Below are 19639 nucleotides of genomic sequence, written 5' to 3'. Positions count from 1 at the left end.
GTCAGTGAAGCGCATACCTCCAAGCTTGTCAGAGGAAGGCAGGATAGGAGCGAGCACGTGGATTGGCTGATCAATTAAATTAGAAGCTTGGTAAATTGGCCAATTAGTCAATTTAGTGACTGATATAAACAAGGCTTGCACAAGGGGTGCGGCCCTGTTGAGGGAAATGCCCTGTGAGACAAGTGTGAGTCTTTGGCCATGAGTCTTGCCCTGTGAGACAAGTGTGAGTCTTTGGCTGCGAGTCTTGCCCTGTGAGAAAAGTGCGAGTCTTTGGCTGCGATTCTTCGGCAAGGAGGTTACACTTGTATTTTAGCCTGATTTGTTTTTAAGACACTAAAGTGATGGCAGATAAGTTGGTGCAGTGTGTTTCCTGCAGGACCTACCTGGAGTACTGTGTGCAGTTTTGGTCTCCAAATTTGAGGAAGGATATTCTTGCTATGGAGGGCGTGCAGCGTAGGTTCACTAGGTTAATTCCCGGAATGGCGGGACTGTCGTATGTTGAAAGGCTGGAGCGATTGGGCTTGTATACACTGGAATTTAGAAGGATGAGGGGGGATCTTATTGAAACATATAAGATAATTAGGGGATTGGACACATTAGAGGCAGGAAACATGTTCCCAATGTTGGGGGAGTCCAAAACAAGGGGCCACAGTTTAAGAATAAGGGGTAGGCCATTTAGAACGGAAATGAGGAAGAACTTTTTCAGTCAGAGAGTGGTGAAGGTGTGGAATTCTCTGCCTCAGAAGGCAGTGGAGGCCAGTTCATTGGATGCTTTCAAGAGAGAGCTGGATAGAGCTCTTAAGGATAGCGGAGTGAGGGGGTATGGGGAGAAGGCAGGAACGGGGTACTGATTGAGAGTGATCAGCCATGATTGCATTGAATGGCGGTGCTGGCTCGAAGGGCTGAATGGCCTACTCCTGCACCTATTGTCTATTGTCTATTGGTAGGGACACCGCTGGGGCTTCTGGGAGATACACCTGCAAGAACTGTGTCCAGGTGCAGCTCCTGAATGGACATGTGGTAGAGTTGGATAAGCAACTGGATGACCTCAGGGCCATCTGGGAATGCGAGAGTTTCCTGGACAGGACCTACTGTGAGGCTGTCACACCAAGGGTCCAGGTCGAGCGAAGGTGGGAGACCGTTTCAAAGGGGAGTGAACGTGGACTTTAGGAGACCCCGGTGGCTGTGCCTATTTCAAACAGGTACACCCTCTTGGGAGCTGTCGGGGCAGAAGACGCTTCCAGTCCGAGCGGCGGACAGGTTGGTGGCTCTAATCCAGGCAAGGAGACTCGACCGGGGAGACCAAAGTCAGGAAGAGCCATAGTAGTGGGTGACTCCATTGTCAGAGGTACGGACAGTAGATTCTGTGGCGGCAGGCGGGACTTGAGGATGGTCTGTTGCCTCCCTGGTGCCAGGGTTCAAGACATCACGGACCGGCTTCAGAACATCCTAGCGAGGGAAGGCGATCAACCGGAAGTAGTTCTGCACATGGGCACGAACGACGTCAGGAGGAAGAAGAAGGAGATACTGCAACGTGAGATTAGAGAGTTAGGAAGAAGACTGTCGAGGGTGGTTATCTCTGGACTGCTACCTGTACCTCGTGCTGGTGAGGGCAGGAACAGAGAGATCGGGGATATGAATGTATGGCTAAGGGGCTGGTGCAGGGAGCAAGGATTTAGATTTCTAGACCACTGGGATCTCTTCTGGGGTCGGGGTGACCTGTACAAAAGGGACGGGTTACACCTTAACAGCAGGGGGACCAACATTCCGGCAGGCAGGTTTGCTAGTGCCTAACGTGTGGCTTTAAACTAAGTAGTGGGGGGGAGTGGTTGACAAATTGGGAATATATGAAGATGGAGTTAAAGGGGAAGCGAATACAGGAGAAATTGCAAAGGACTCGAATAAATGGGAAGGGAAGTTCTAGCTGGGATAAGAGAGCAAGGTCAGGGCCAATTGTGACCGGTGGGAGGGGAGGTGAATACCGAAGTTAAAGTGTTGTATTTAAATGCGCGAAGTATGAAAAATAATGGATGAGCTTGAGGCTCAGTTAGACATTGGCAAGTATGATGTTGTGGGAATTACAGAGACATGGCTACAAGAGGACCAGAGCTGGGAACTGAATATTCAGGGGTACACAACTTATAGAAAAGACAGACAGGTGGGCAGAGGGGGTGGGGTTGCTCTGCTGGTAAGGAATGATATTCACTCCCTTGCAAGGGGTGACATAGAATCAGGAGATGTAGAATCAGTATAGATAGAAATGAGGAATTGTAAGGGTAAAAAGACCCTAATGGGAGTTATCTACAGGCCCCCAAACAGTAGCCTCGACATAGGGTGCAAGTTGAATCAAGAGCTAAAATTGGCATGTCGCAAATGTAACGCTACAGTGGTTATGGGAGATTTCAACATGCAGGTAGACTGGGGAAATCAGGTTGGTAATGGACCCCTGGAAAGAGAGCTTGTGGAGTGCCTCCGAGATGGATTCTTAGAACAGCTTGTACTGGAGAAGGCAATTCTGGATTTAGTGTTGTGTAATGAACCTGATCTTAAAGGGGACTCAAGGTAAAAGAGCCATTAGGAGGCAGTGATCATAATATGATAGGTTTTACTCTACAAATTGAGAGGGAGAAGGGAAAATCGGAAGTGTCAGTATTACAGTATAGCAAAGGGGATTACAGAGGCATGAGGCAGGAGCTGGCCAGATTTGACTGGAAGGAGGCCCTAGCAGGGAAGACTGTGGAACAGCAAAGGCAGGTATTCCTGGGAATAATGCAGAAAATGCAGGATCAATTTATCCCGAAGAGGAGGAAAGATTCTAAGGGGAGTAAGAGGCACCCGTGGCTGACAAGGGAAGTCAAGGACAGCATAAAAATAAAAGAGTAGAAGTATAACATAGCAAAGAAGAGTGGGAAGCCAGAGGATTGGGACTCTTTTAAAGAGCAACAGAAGATAACTAAAGGCAATACGGGGAGAAAAGATGAGGTACGAGGGTAAGCTAGCCAATAATATAAAGGAGGATAGTAAAAGCTTTTTTAGGTATGTGAAGAGGAAAAAAATAGTGCAGGCAAGTGTGGGACCCTTAAAGACAGAAGCAGGGGAATTTATTATGGGGAACAAGGAAATGGCAGATGAGTTGAACCGGTACTTTGGATCTGTCTTCACTAAGGAAGATCCAAACCATCTCCCAGATGTTCTACTGGCCAGAGATCCTAGGGTGATGGAGGAACTGAAGGAAATTCACATTAGGCAGGAAATGGTGTTGGGTAGACTGATGGGACTGAAGGCTGATAAATCCCATGGGCCTGATGGTCTGCATCCCAGAGTACTTAAGGAGGTGGCTCTAGAAATTATGGATGCATTGGTGATCATTTTCCAATGTTCTATAGATTCAGGATCAGTTCCTGTGGATTGGAGGGTAGCTAATGTTATCCCACATTTTAAGAACGGAGGGAGAGAGAAAACGGGTAATTATAGACCAGTTAGTCTGATATCAATAGTGGGGAAGATGCTGGAGTCAATTATAAAAGACGAAATTGCGGAGCATTTGGATAGTAGTAACAGGATCGTTCCGAGTCAGCATGGATTTACGAAGGGGAAATCATGCTTGACTAATCTTCTGGAATTTTTTGAGGATGTAACTAGGAGAATTGACAGGGGAGAGCCGGTGGATGTGGTATACCTCGACTTTCAGAAAGCCTTCGACAAGGTCCCACATAGGAGATTAGTGGGCAAAATTAGAGCACATGGTATTGGGGGTAGGGTACTGACATGGATAGAAAATTGGTTGACAGACAGAAAGCAAAGAGTGGGGATAAATGGGTCCCTTTCAGAATGGTAGGCAGTGACTAGTGGGGTACCGCAAGGCTCGGTTCTGGGACCGCAGCTATTTACAATATACATTAATGACTTGGATGAAGGGATTAAAAGTACCATTAGCAGATTTTCAGATGATACAAAGCTGGGTGGTAGTGTGAACTGTGAGGAAGATGCTATGAGGTTGCAGGGTGACTTGGACAGGTTGTGTGAGTGGGCGGATGCATGGCAGTTGCAGTTTAATGTGGATAAGTGTGAGGTTATCCACTTTGGTGGTAATAAGAAGGCAGATTATTATCTGAATGGTGTCAAATTAGGAAAAGGGGATGTACAACGAGATCTGGGTGTCCTAGTGCATCAGTCACTGAAAGGAAGCAGGTACAGCAGGCAGTGAAGAAAGCCAATGGAATGTTGGCCTTCATAACAAGAGTTGAGTATAGGAGCAAAGAGGTCCTTCTGCAGTTGTACACGGCCCTAGTGAGACCGCACCTGGAGTACTGTGTGCAGTTTTGGTCTCCAAATTTGAGGAAGGATATTCTTGCTATAGAGGGTGTGCAGCATAGATTTACTAGGTTAATTCCCGGAATGGCGGGACTGTCATATGTTGAAAGACTGGAGCGACTAGGCTTGTATACACTGGAATTTAGAAGGATGAGAGGGGATCTTATCGAAACATATAAGATTATTAAGGGGTTGGACACGTTAGAGGCAGGAAACATGTTCCCAATGTTGGGGGAGTCCCGAACCAGGGGCAGAATAAGGGGTAGGCCATTTAGAACAGAGATGAGGAAAAACTTTTTCAGTCAGAGTTGTAAATGTGTGGAATTCACTGCCTCAGAAGGCAGTGGAGGCCAATTCTCTGAATGCATTCAAGAGAGAGCTAGATAAAGCTCTTAAGGATAGCGGAGTCAGGGGGTATGGGGAGAAGGCAGGAACGGGGTACTGATTGAGAATGATCAGCCATGATCACATTGAATGGTGGTGCTGGCTCGAAGGGCCAATTGGCCTACGCCTGCACCCATTGTCTATTGTCTATTAAATAGCTTGCATTTAAATCATTACTAACTTTAATTTTATTTTAATAATACTTAAATTTCTAACAATTAATCTTTCTGAAAGTAAAGAGAATTAAATTGTACATTAAATAGTTGTGAACGTGTCTTGTGTATAATGTTTTTAGATGGTTAGGATTAACACTACTGAATAATCAAATGTTTTCTTCTCAACAGAAGCCATTTGTAATCTTCATTATTTGTGATATGAACGCCTGCATTAATAAGTGTATAATTGTACCAAAGTAGTAATTTCAAGCATAAGATTTTCTTCCTTTGTTTGATTTTCATTTGGGAAAAGCTGTGTTATTAGAGTTGGGCTTTAGTTGTAATGAATTTGTGCAGTATGTAAATATGCTCTAGATGCAACAATCTAAAACATTGCTGTAGGTAGTTCAGATTATAATGAACAATTATTTGATAATTTCAGATGCTATATGGGTGCAGAGAAGATGATTGCCCCTATCCCAGAGCAGCTGCAATTTGCTTACATTTATCTTGATTTATCTTGCACCATATTAATAGGCAGCAAGGATATTGAAATGTTTATGCAGCATCCAACTGGCAATGTGCAGCCACGGGTACAAATTGGTGCAAAAAGCAATCCATGTGTTAATGTTTTTGTGATTAGTTTAGTATTCCAGCAGTCTGTTGAGATTGAACAACAGAATATATTAATGAAATATATTACCAGTGTGTTCCACCTTGTTAAATGAATTGCAAGCAATCTAATGTTACGTTAACTTATTTGGCATAGAATTTTTAATGATAGGTTAACTTTTTAATTAGGGTGTAATAGATTGATGGTTAAATTAATAGACTAACATTCCAGCAATTCTGGCCAATTGATCTATAATTTAAAATTCCATAGTTACATCTGAAGGAATTAAAATCAAATGTCCTTTGAAATGGCCTAGTCAATGCACTCAGTTCAGAAGGAAGTTTGGGATTGACTAATTGCTCACCTTGACAGCATCACCCATGGCATTCAAACTAATAAATACAATTAGGTTTTGTTTTTTATTATGAGTAGTATTGTAACTATTATTATATGTACCATTTCATGCTATCCAAACAGATCAAATATACCATACATAGATACACAGTTCAAACTCAAGTACATTAGGGCAAATGGGAAGATATAGAGTGCTCAATATAGTTCTCAGCATTGTAGCACATCAGACAAAATCCAATGTTCTCAATGGGATAGAGGTGAATCGAACAGTATCCTAGCTTATGGAAGGTCTGTTGAGATGTTTGATAATGGAGGGAAAGAAACCATTCCTGAGTCTGACTGTATGCACTTTCAAGCTTCTGCACCGTCTGCCGGGCGGGAGCAGGAAAAAGAAGGAATGCCCGGGACGGGACCTTTCTTTGAATATCATGGCCATGTAATGGACTCGGCTAAATTTACCAACTACTCTGCAATTTCTTGCAATCTTGGGCAGAGCTGTTGCCAAACCAAGCTGTGATGCAACCTAACATATGCTTTCTATTGGACATCTGTAGAAGTTTGTAAGAATCACTGGAAATGTTCCAAAGTCACCTAAGGAAGTTGTGCCTTCTTGTCAGTCTCATCAATGTGGTTGGCCCATGACAGATCATTAGTAATATTACTGCCAAGGAACTAGAAGTTATCAACTATTTCCACATCCGCACCATTGATGCTGATTGGGGCATGTACTCCACCATGCATCCTGAAGCCAATAACTAGCTCCTTCGTCTTGCTGACATTGAGAGAGAGAGGTTACTGTCCTGACATCATGTCACAAAGTTCTCTATTTCCTTCCTGTATTCCACCCATTACAGTGAGGTCGTCAACATTCCACATCCAACCTTCTGTTCAAAGTGGGCACAGAACGCATTGAGTTCATCGAGGAGGGACTCATTGTTGCCAGAGATACTGCCCATCTTTGCTTTGTAGCCCGTTATAGCGTGCAAGCAATCTACGGGATTCCATGTCATTGCCATGATACAGCTTAGGCCAGAATTCCCTCTTGACATTCTTAGTGGCTCTGCAAAGATTGGAGATGGATTTCTTGTACCACCCGGGATCATTTGACTTGAAAACTGCAGACTTTACCTGGTAGTATATCTCGTGGTTCATCCATGTATTCCCGTGGGAGAATAAATGTATTGTCGTCCTTAGTACACAGTCCTCTACACACTTGCTGATAACATCTTGTACAGCGGTGGCATATTCATCTAGGTTAGCCACAGATTCCTTGAAAGCTGACCAGTCCCCTGACTCATTTAGCTAGGTTTGTACTACAGTTGTCCCTGAGTTAAAGAAAATGAGAAAGAAAAAAATAGAGGGAGATAAAGCATATGCCCACTACTGATGTGCCTTGTGTTGTCCTGAATGTGCCTTGTGTTGTTCAAAATGGTTTCTATTGACTTCATCAAATATGCAATGGGTTTGACTGAAATGGAACATTATTCTGGTATTATGAATAAACTATAGTTGTCATATTTTTTTCTAACATATATGTTGAATATAGTGAGATAATTTTGTTGACAGAATAGGCTGTCATTTAGGAGCTAACAAATCCACTGAATCTCATTATAATGTGATTCCACAGGAAACTTGCAATTCAACAATAAATTTCAAAATTGTACAGAATATTTTAGCTCAGGGAAAATACTGCCAATGCTGGAAATATTTTAACGGAGTATTTATATGTCCTCTAAAATAATGCATGAACTATGTTTTCTTAAATAATTTCAGATGATTTCAATAGGCAGATTAGCAGGCATCTGGAAAAGGTCAAGCTATGTGCCGTGATGGATGAATAATGTCTGACTGTCATCCTTGTGTGGCTCTGACTATTCCCATGTGATATATGTGTGGGAGTGAAAATCCCACATAAAGTTAACTCTTTTGATCAATTGCAAACTTGGTGGGATGTTTTCCACTTTTAGAAATGGCATGTCTTGCTACATCCCAACATTTCTGCTGGGTGCGTTGCACAGAAAGGAGTGTTCAGCATAGTCACCAGCTGCTTTGTGCAACTGGTCCACGCCAGAGCTCCAAACAAACCTAACCTTCCACAGTTTCTCGTCATGCTGAGGGGATCCATGAGGGGGACATGTTTTTAAGAAAGCCATTCTGAACAGATAGTCTGAAATGTAAGAACATTTTGTAAGGACAAGCCTAATTCTTTGATGTGGCTGGGAAACTAGCAGGCCTTTCACCTGTACCTTCCATATTTCCTGGTTAAAATGGAAAGCAATGAGTTAATCTTTAAACCTTGACAAGACCAAGCCTTATTCCATTGGGCATTTTGTCATGTATTTAGGCTAAATTCGTGCTTTGTTATTTAAATATCAGTGGACAGATATTGTTTGGATCAAAATTCCAGTTTTATCTGATTCTTGTAAATGATAAAGATCTTAAATTATTTTCATACACATGTAGGTTAATTGGTTATGTAGGTTAATTGGCTGGGTAAATGTAAAAATTGTCCCTAGTGGGTGTAGGATAGTGTTAATGTACGGGGATCACTGGGCGGCATGGACTTGGAGGGCCGAAAAGGCCTGTTTCCGGCTGTATATATATGATATGATATGATATCACAATGGCAAAGTATCTTTCTCAGTTTTCAGAACTTTAAATGGGTAAATGATTATCAGGTTATTATTCTTTGATTAAAAAACGTAACAGAAACTATGTTATTAACAAATTTGTTCATTCTGGTGTATCTATCCCTCTATCCCTTCCTCACCCCATGTTTAGCATTCTAAACAGAGCATTTTTCCACCACTTAATAGATTACCCCTTCTATCTCCTCCAACAACCACTGCCCATCTCACAATCCATTGAAGCCCAACATTAGCTTAAGGAAGAACCTTATTGAATTTAACAATTTCAGATGTGTGTCCAACCTGACCAATTCTAATGAAAAGTCATCAAGCCATGAATGTTTTTTCTCTCTCTGCTCTCTCCCGATTTGCTGAGCATTTCCAGTGCTTTGTTTTTATCTCAGATTTTAAGCATCTGAGTGTCTTGGTTTAAGATTACTGTAATGGCAACTTTCAGATTTTTCCTATAAATTCTTTTCTAATTGCCATTACACAGGGAGTCGGAATGATCTTACGCAAACTCAACAGAACAGATCTTCCAGTCATTTTTCCAGTTTAATTAGTTGTTTATTGAAGTAGTTGTACAAACAAGGAGATGAACATACCAGGCTTTACTTATTTTGCATACAAGTTGTTGCTGGCTGCTCTAACATTGGTCTGGACCCAGGGCTCCAGGTCTTTTCCAGGTTTGTTCCCCCGTCTGCTCACAGGTCTGGCAAAAACTGTAAACTCTCCCTCCCTGTATCTGACCACTCCCAGTCTGTTATGCCTATATATATAAATATATATACACATACATACATATATACCACCCTGTTCATCTAACGACCACCCCCAAACGTCCAAAATAATACGACAAAATATATCTAGACAAAATAATATAATATGCCAACAGTAGCTAGTCTAAACATAAATTGATCCTACAATTACTATGTTTTTTTAACAAACTTTCATATCAACACCAATGTAAATGAATAAAATTTGGAGTAGAATATGCTAATTAGGGATAACCAACACTGTCACCTCCTGAAAAAAACTCAATCAAGTCGGTGAGAAAGGAGATTGATGAAGGTAGGGTGGTGGATGTTGTATACATTGATTTTAGGAAGGCTTTTAATAAAGTCCCTCATGATTAATCCAAAAAATTAAGATTCATGGGATTTATGGTGACTTGGTCGTATAGATTAGAACTGGCTTATTCGTAAAAGACATAGCACTGTGGTGGAAGAACCATCTACACCAATCACCTTTTGCAAGTTTCTGTCCACTACCATCAAAATCAGCCTTGTCCCAATTTAGTACTTTAAATTATGATCCTGCCCTGTCCTTATCCATAAATATTCTAAAGCTAAAGGTGGCACAGTGGCGCAGCAGAAGAGTTGCTGCCTTGCAGCGCTAACAGCGCCAGAGACCCGGGTTTGATCCTGACTACGGGTGCTGACCATACATTTGTACGTTCTCCCCGTGACCATGTGGGTTTTCTCCAAGATCTTTGGTTTCCTCCCACACTCTAAAGACGTACGGGTTTGTCGGTTAATTGGCTTGGTATAAGTGTAAATTGTCCCCAGTGTGTATAGGATAGTGTTAGTGTGCGAGGATCGCTGATCGGTGGACCGAAAGGCCTGTTTCCATGCTGTATCTCTAAACTAAATTAATTGAACTGTGGTTGCTGATCCCAAAGAGCTTGTCCACTGACACTTCAGTCACTTGCCCTGCCGAATTCCCTCAGAGTAGGTCAAACTTTGACCTCTCCTTTGTTGGGCCATCTACATGCTACCTGAGGAACCTTTCCAAAATGTACTTGACAAATTTCATCCCATCCAAGCCCTTGATGCAGGGGCGTTCTCAGTCCTGTCTCTCCCATAGCCACGTATCCACGATGGCTATTTGTCCTGGTCACATCTATCTATCCACTCCATTGAGTTCATTAACCTTACCTGTCAGTCTACTTGCATTGAGATGAATGCAATTTAATCCAACTGTTTTTCCTTGTTCCCTGCTGTGTTTCTGTCTGTCTTGTCTACCATCTTGGTATCATTAACTATTGGTTAATTGAAAAAAATCCTGTGCTTACCAAATTTCCAGACGGTGAGACAATATGTGAATGAAGGGATGTGGAGTGAGTGGATTTATTGGATGGTATTTTTCTGAGAGAGTAGAATAAACATGACACAATCGGAAGGATCAGGTGTAATTAACACTGCTATCATCCTGTTAGGAAGAAAGCTGGGAGCAGATTAGGGACGGTCCCATCTGTTCCACAATTTCCTCCTGGGCAATCCGTCAAGTTCCAGTTAATAGCATCAGCAAGATTGTCTCACAAAGTATCCCATAGAAACTTAGACAACTTTCTTGTTCGTACTAATTAATAAAGATGATTTGCCTTTGACAAACCATTCCTGATGGGGTGGTGTGTAGACTCCTACTCGAAATGTACACTACTTTATTACGCCCTGATAGCATATGAAATTTGAAGACTATCAATAGACATTCTATTCATATCCACTTATGGCCACTCCCCTTAGCATCTTGTGTTAATGGAAGCTCATTTTTACAACTTAATTAATTGGTCTCTGGGATTATACACCTTGAAATATTTTCCCCATATCCCAAATACGGAAGGGGTATCATGTTTGAGACTGTGTGTTCCATGTCAGTTTTAGTCGCAGACCAAAATGAACTGGCTGAATTCCTTGGTTTGTCTGACATGACCGAGCATTGATGAAACTTTTTTTGGACACTACGCTCTGACATTGGTTTTCAGTGCCACTCACATTGGTTTTCAGTGTCAGGATCTGCAATGATTGGCAGTATGTCTTCATGCTTACAGTGTGTAAGAATGCGCAAAAATCATAAAACAAAGCAAACTCTTGCCAACTGCGAAGAATAAATACTGTTGTAAATGTTGCCTAGTATCAACATTTTTTCATTCTAATCAGATTACATATCATACTTTTCATCTCGTTAGCTGTCAGTTGGCAGATATACTTTGTGGCTATGTGTGCCAACATCATGGAGAGTGCACAGGAAATAATTATGGAGATTACAGTTAAAGTATGGCCCATAACCTATATGCTCAAGTTTATTGTGTACTTCCCGTGTGTGTTGTGGCTCATTGATACTCCTCTGAGTCAGAAGGTTGTGGATTCAAGACGCATCAAATTTGATCGCAAAATCCAGAGTACAGTACCTCAGTCAGATGTATGAGCAGCCAAAGTGAGACCTGTTTTCTCCGTAAGGTAGACTTAAGATCCCACAGCCTTGTATCTGAAAGATTTTCACCAGAACCATGGCCAACATGTATCTGTCAACCAGTGGCACAAATGAATATCAAAAAATATGGATTCTGGAACTGAAATAAAAATGGGAAATACTGGAAACATTTAGCACCTCAGGTAGCATCTGTGGTTAGTAAAACATTCAGGTTCATCAGCCAAAACATTAACTCTGGAAAGAGAAACCAGTTAACTTTTTAAGTCAGTGACCCATCAGAAGGGTAATTGACCTGAAATATTAACTTGTTTCTCTTTCCACAGATGTTGCTTGAGTGGCTATGTTCTTCCAACATTTGTCTTTTTGTTGACGATTCCAGCATCTGCAGTTTCATTTGTTTCTTAAAACATGGTGAAATTCAGGCCGACACACCTAAATGGGTTTTTTAGTGATGGATGAGATTCTTATCATGGCAGAGATACAGATATCACTTAATGTGTATTATAAACTCTCTTGATTAGTTTTGGATCCAGATCGTTGCCTGTGGAAGCAGCCTGCAAGAACCAGATAAACTATAAACTAATTTTGATGTATGGAAATAAACCAAAGTTCATGTTGCAACGGGGCGATACAGCTCCTGCCATAAAATTGCTTATATTTGAATTCCAGGAAAAGAGAAACAAATCAATTGCATTCACTTGAAATATGATTATTTTTATGACGAAGCTTTATCTTCAGTAAATTTTAGAATTTCGAGTGGGATTATTTTCATTGCGTTGTTCAATATATATGTGTACTGGTTTTTATATTTAGTATTTATGCCCCAACCTACACAGAAATAATTATATGGTCTTTATCTCATTTCATATTGTGGGGGCTTTGCAGCATTTGGCTGCTCCCGTTTCCTTCGTTGTCACAGTGACTAAACTTCAAAATTATACAGTTCCTTGTAAAATGGTTTTGGACATTAAGTTTATGAAAGGTACCATTATAAATGGACTCCACTGTGAAGCATCCGAAGCAGTGTGTGATTTCAACAAGAAAAATAGCAACAAATCATCTGTTTATATAACTGCCTTCATAATGGTATTTTTTGTAACTCAGATATTTAATAATTTATGCACTTGAGCATCAGTGGCAAGGTCGGTGTTCACTGGTGGTTATTGTTATGTGTTGCTGTAGCTTGCATACTTAAGTGGTCTCACTGTTGGGTAAAGCCTTCCAGGATTTGGACCCAGTTCTAATGAAGAAATCACAATACATTTTCAAGCCACGATGAATTGGAACTCTTGAGATGGTTGTCTTTTCAATTGCTTACTGCCCTGGCCTTCTGGTGATGGATGTCTAGTGAGTGGTTTGATCAAAGAAGCATTAGTGAGTTCCTATAGTGCATCCTGTAGATGTTACAGAATGTGGCCAGTGCAATCTGACATTGGAGGAAATGAAAGTTTTGAGTAGGAATGAGGTGATTTTCTCTATCTTAGGTGATTTCTCAGGAACAGGGATTGCTTGTTCTCACTTCCAATATTGTGGGTGCCGAGGTGACCTATGAAGCTAGATGCTTTGCAAACTCTACCAAAGAATAATGGGTTGGGCCAACGAATAGTTTGTGAGGTAATGAACTCCTTCCCTTTGCTGTGGACTTGAGTGATCTTGACGTATATTGGATGATTTTAGATTTTTTAGATTTAGAGATACAGCGCGGAAACAGGCCCTTCGGCCCACCGAGTCCGCGCCGCCCAGCAATCCCCGCACATTAACACTATCCTACACACACTAGGGACAATTTTTTTAAACATTTACCCAGTCAATTAACCTACATACCTGTACGTCTTTGGAGTGTGGGAGGAAACCGAAGATCTCGGAGAAAACCCACGCAGGTCACGGGGAGAACGTACAAACTCCGTACAGACGGCGCCCGTAGTCAGGATTGAACCTGAGTCTCCGGCGCTGCATTCGCTGTAAGGCAGCAACTCTACCGCTGCGCCACCGTGCCGCCATGAAAGTTCTCTGTGGCACAAAGCCTAGCTCTGAGGCACAGTGGGGAATGGTAATGTCATGCAGAGCTATAACGGTAGGAGAACCAAGCTTGGGGCACAGATAGGAGATTCTGTGGTAGCAATCGAGACTCCATGTTGGAATGTTGAGCTTCTGGTGCCAAGGTCCAGGATGTCTTGGAGCGGCTGCATGGCATTCTCGCAGAGTGAGCAGGCAGAAGTTTTGCATGTTGGCATAAATGACATTGGTAGGAAAAGGGAAGACGTCTTGCGAAGTGAAGAGAGGGAGGTTAACAAAAGGTGAAAAAGCAGGACTTTCAGAGTAGTTATCTCCGGATTACCCCACGTGCTAAAGAGGGTAGGAACAGGAAGATAGGACACATAAAAGCATGGCTGAGAAGTTGGTGCAGGGAGCAGGGATTCAGATTTTTGGATCAGTGGGAACTCTTCTGGGCCAGAGGTGACCTGTACAAGAGGGACGGGTTACATCTGAATTGGAAGGGAACCTATATCTTGGCAGGAAAGTTTGCTAGTGCTATTTGAGTGGGTTTAAATTGGATTGGCAAGGAGGTGGGATCCAGTGAAGGAATGAGGCTGGAAGTCTAAATGGAAAGTGATGAAAAAAAGTTCAGTGGACAAGATAGGCAGGAGCACAGTAAGGAGCGAGAAAGAACTTGTGGCAAGGTCGTGAAATTGCTGAAGGTGCATGCAAAGCGGAAAATCTATTCATAGGAGGTTTATTTTTCCTGTGCACATCCGTGGCCAAAAGTAGCATTGCTGTCAAAATTGAAAGCATTGAATTTTGATAAAAAATGATTAAGTCTTGGCTTAAATTAAGTCTCGGATCTGTTACTTACCATTACTTTGGTTCTCTCAAATAAAGTATTTAGTCTGTACAGCAAGAATGATTGAGCTTTTTTGTTATTTCAGGTGGCTGTGAAAAACAACATTGACGTTTTCTACTTCAGCTGCCTGATTCCACTCAGTGTGCTGTTTGTCGAGGAAGGGAAAATGGGTAAGTATTGGCTGAAATCATGCAGCTTGAAAAATAATCCAGGCAGGTTTCTTTATCATTGATAGGAGTAAGCATTTTAATGTTGAAGGGGTTCATTCCGTCACATTCAAATACCACACTATTTGAAAATGACATACAACGTAGAATCTGCACCACAGAAACGGATCATTCTGTCCATTCTAGGTGAGAGTTGCAGGGCACGGGCTCTATTCGCAGTGTCTATCTCGAGCTCCAAGTTGCAGGTCACTTCAACTCCTCTTCCCACTCCCACAACAACCTATGCCAACAACCTAAAATGTCCTCTGCCTTCTTCACGCCCAACATAAACTCAAGTAACAACACTGGATATCCTGCCAGCCTAGTCCACAGTGCTGTGGTACGAACCACCCCGATAGAAGTATATAAAATTAAGAGAGGCTTAGACAGGGTAGATAGTCAGAACCTTTTTCCCAGGATGGAAAAATCACACTTGGGGAGCATAGTTTTAAGATGAGAGGGCCAAAGTTTAAAGGCGATAAGTGGGGCATTTTTTTATTTTATTTTTTAAACAGTAATCTTTGCCTCACCTGGAAGGGTAGCGTAGACCACTGGATGATGGTGAGAGAGATGGTGTCAAGGCTGGTGTTGCTCTTCCTATTTATTCCAGATTCCAGCATCTGTAGTGACTTGTGTCTTTATTTTGTGTTCCATTCAATCACTCAAGGGAGTTGATGACAATAGAGTTGTGACATCTCTTGAAGTGATCTTGACTAACACAGATTACCACATTGTCTAATTTCAATCAGTTTGCATTCTTAAAAAAAACCACGAAAATCATGTGTTTGGTAATGGTCTTCTTGAATTTAATTAATTTGATTTGATTTGATTTAGTTTTAATTTAGAGATACAGCGCAGAAACAGGCCCTTCGGCCCACCGGGTCCGCGCCGCCCAGCGATCCCCGCACATTAACACTATCCTACACCCACTAGGGACACTTTTTACAGTTGCCCAGCCAATTAACCTACAAACCTGCACGTCTTTGGAGTGTGGGAGGAAACCGAAGAGCTCAGAGAAAACCCAAGTAGGTCACGGGGAGAACGTACAAACTCCGTACAGTACGGCACCCATAGTCAGGATCGAACCTGAGTTTCCGGTGCTGCATTTGCTGTAAGGCAGCAACTCTACCGCTGCGCCACCGTGCTGCCCGTCTAACACTGGTAGAACTGACAGCACATTCAGTAAGGCGGAGCAGTCACTTACTGCCAATTACTTTGCTGCAGCTGATCAGTTGGATTGGCCAGGCCAGCAGCATAATCAAGGACGAGTCGCACCCTGATCCTATCCCATCAGGCAAAAGGTATAGAAGTGTGAAAACGCACACCTCTAGATTCAGGGACAGTTCCTTCCCAGATGTTATCAGGCAACTGAATCATCCTACCACAACTGGCGAGCAGTCCTGAACTACGATCTACCTCATTGGTGTCCCTCGGGCTGTCCTTGATCGGATTTTGGTGGCTTAACCTTGCACTAAACGTTATTCCTTTATCGTCTATCTATACACTGTGAATGGTTTGATTGCAATCTTGTATTGTCTTTGCACTGATTGGATAACACGCAACAAAAGCTTTTCATTGTACCTCGGTACACGTGACAATAAACTAAACTGTAACTGTCATTAACCTGATTGAGCTAATTTCATTGACACAATTAATAACAGTTTAGTGGCATTGGAAGTGTGTTTTCACACTTAACAGCTGCTGGTGTTAACAATGGCTAGTTGATGATTTTGCACTCCACTGCAGATGGGTGTGGTTTTAAAGCACACTCCAGTAACAGGTGGTCTAAGCTAACCCTTTGGTGGCACACTGAAACTCTGGCATTTTCAGAGGTATTAGCTTCAATACTAGTCTGCGATTCATCATCCTGTTCAGTTGCTTTGAGTAAATGGATTCAGGGTTCAGAAGCTTGAGGACAGTTACTTCCAGTTTCAAGGACAGCTTATTTCCATCAACCATCAAGTCAAGTCAATTTTATTTGTATAGCACATTTAAAAACAACCCACGTTGACCAAAGTGCTGTACATCTGATTAGGTTCCAATGGGAAAAAAAATGAAACATACAGTAGCACGCAAACAGTTCACAGCGCCTCCTCAATGAGCCTCAAACGCTAGGGAGTATAAATAGGTTTTGAGCCTGGACTTAAAGGAGTCGATGGAGGGGGCAGTTCTGATGGGGAGAGGGATGCTGTTCCACAGTCTAGGAGCTGCAACCGCAAAAGCGCGGTCACCCCTGAGCTTAAGCCTAGACCGTGGGATAGTGAGTAGCCCCAAGTCGGCCGACCTGAGGGACCTGGAGTTAGAGAGGGGGGTTAGAAGATTTTTGATGTAGGGGGGGGGGAGTGTCCATTTAGGGCTTTATACGTGAATAGGAGGAGCTTGAAGTTGATTCTGTACCGTACAGGGAGCCAGTGGAGGGAGGCCAGAATCGGGGTGATGTGGTCCCTTTTACGGGTACCCGTCAGGAGTCTCGCTGCGGCGTTTTGGACCAGTTGCAGGCGGGACAGGGAAGATTGGCTGATCCCAGTGTATAGGGAGTTGCAGTAGTCTAGGCGGGAGGAAATGAAAGCGTGAATGATTTTTTCTGTGTCGTCGAATTGGAGGAAAGGTTTGATTTTAGCTATGGTACGAAGTTGGAAGTCAGGCTCTTGAACCACACTGCACAACCATATCTCTCCCACAGCAATGAACTACTATGGACTTTGTATTGGTTGCACTATTCTGGTCTGGTTACCTAAAGTAATTGATAATTTATGTAGTATTGTTTGGGTGTGTGTGTGTATTTTGTTGTGTCTTTCCATTAATATGTCTGTAAGGATGCAGCAAGTAAGAATTTCATCATTTCTTTCTTTGTGCATATGACAATTAAACAATCTTGACTTAATTCAATATTAATGAGCATAGTAATTGAACATTATTCAAAGATAGATTGAGGAGTGCACTATCGAAAATAACTTGCTCAACCAACCTCATTAAAACTTATTAGCCTGTCATTCTGCTGTTGTTTCTGGATTTAGAATGATTGCCATTTTTGCTTGAACTCCACTCACCTATCGTGAATAAAGTGCCTTCAGTTGTTTTGCACCGGGTTATTTACCCATCATATTGTAATCATTTCAGTATCATTATGTCTACATTGGCACATCTGAATGAGCAGCTCATTCGAGCTGATATCTGCAGCCATTAGCAGCATTAAAAACACGTCAAGGTTGAGAAAAGGCCATTTAGTGTGTCAACCATTTAATACGCTAAGAATTCCTTTATTTTGAATGCTGCTTGTGTCTTCGTTTCCATTGCCTACAATAGCAGAATCTATTATTGTACAGATATGAAACATTCTAATTTGATTGGGATTCTCAGAAGAATTAATGCATTTAGTTTAGCACATAGAGCAGGGAGGTCATGCTGAGCTGGATAAAATGCTGCTTTAAGCCGCTGTGTATAGTTAAGGATGTGATCAGGGGCATACAAGAGAGTTTAAATTTGACCATTTTTGCAGTGGCATGCTAAAACTTTAAACCAGACTAAATAGTGAGACAAATTATTAAACAGCACATCAGGATAAATTTTAAGATTTTGTACATTTTGGAATTCTTTTAATAGATTCAACCTTAAGTCACCACGGTAAGATAAAGAAGAAATATTACAGCATACTTTTCATTATGCTGGAAAGACTGCAGAGACGATTTACGAGGATAGTGCTTGGATTTGAAGGCCTGACCTTTAGGGAAGGGTTTGGCAGGCTAGGAGTTTATTCTTTGGAGCGCATGAGGCAGAAAGGAGATCTTATGGAGGTACATAAAATCTTGGGAGGAATAGATACAGGGAATGCACAGTCTTTTACCCAGAGTAAGGGAATTAAGAACCAGAGGGCGTAGATTTAAGGTAAGGGGGGGGGGGGTAAAATTTAATAGGAATCTGAGGGGCAACCTTTTCGCAATAAGGTTGTTGAGTATCTGGAAAGAGCTACCAGAGGAGGTAGTTGAGGCAGGTGATATTAACAGCATTGAAAAGACATTTGGACATGTATCGGGATAGGAAATGTTTGGAGGGATATGGGCCAAACACGGGCATGTGGGACAAGAGCAGATGGGCAAGTTGGGCCTGTTTCTGTATTGTATGACTCTATAACTTGTTGAAGTCACTCGGATTTACTCTTTTGTGAAAAATATGCCATTAATTTCCATGGGGTTTTCCATTACCTAAGCTCCAGAGAAACAGCGCATAAGGCAGTTTCCCATAGGTTTACATGGATCATCCAACAAAATTATGGTGGGTGAATAGTAGAAATGCAACAAAAATTCAATCCATGCATATATTTGAATGAAAGTATCTATTGATCTGTTTCCCTGTTACATAAAAAGATTTCTGGGAATCCAAGGGAGGTTTTTTATTAATTAATCATAAGCGTCATATCATGCAATGACTTGCTTCTGCTGGTTGGGTGTTTGGAGGGCCATTTCCTTCCTGAAATGCACATCTAAAAATACAATTCAAGCATTTTAATATGGCAAGTTTTTCACGTGTTCCTTTTATTTTATGACTCAATAGAAGAGCTAAATTCCAGTCACCAGAATAGTATAGCATAGCAACCGATCTGGTGGCCCACAATATATGTGCCGAACATGATGCCAAGATAAACTAATCTCTGCCTGAGGTGATCCTTTTCCATTCATCCTTGCATATTTGTGTGGCTGTCTAAAAGCCTCTTAAGCGCAGGCATGTGAATTCTCCACGTTTCCGCAGATTTCCGCGTTTTTTAAATCCATTTTCTGCGCTTTTTGCATGGTTTCCGGGTTTTTCACTTTGTCAAATAAACGGAGAAATCGGATCGAAAAAAAGAAAGGAAAAAAAAACGATGTGTAGTCTTGAACACTAGGGTTCCGCTAGAGGTCGTTAGGGGTTCCGCGAGAAATACACCCTGGAAGTCT

General features: G+C 42.0%; 1 protein-coding gene across 3 annotated transcripts in view; it reads left to right on the top strand.

The window, feature by feature from the left end:
* The window catches only part of ap2b1 (adaptor related protein complex 2 subunit beta 1), a 199428-nt gene that overhangs the window by 110863 nt on the left and 68926 nt on the right, over positions 1–19639 (top strand). For all 3 annotated transcript variants that reach the window (XM_078422575.1, XM_078422576.1, XM_078422574.1), the window contains one exon: positions 14588–14672. In XM_078422575.1, the coding sequence (XP_078278701.1) occupies positions 14588–14672 (85 nt within the window). The remainder of the gene's footprint in view (positions 1–14587; positions 14673–19639) is intronic.

Source organism: Rhinoraja longicauda, chromosome 26 (assembly GCF_053455715.1).
Source record: "Rhinoraja longicauda isolate Sanriku21f chromosome 26, sRhiLon1.1, whole genome shotgun sequence".
NCBI lineage: Eukaryota > Metazoa > Chordata > Chondrichthyes > Rajiformes > Arhynchobatidae > Rhinoraja > Rhinoraja longicauda.
Note: the sequence above shows the minus strand (reverse complement) of the source record. Positions and strands in the feature narration are given on the sequence as shown.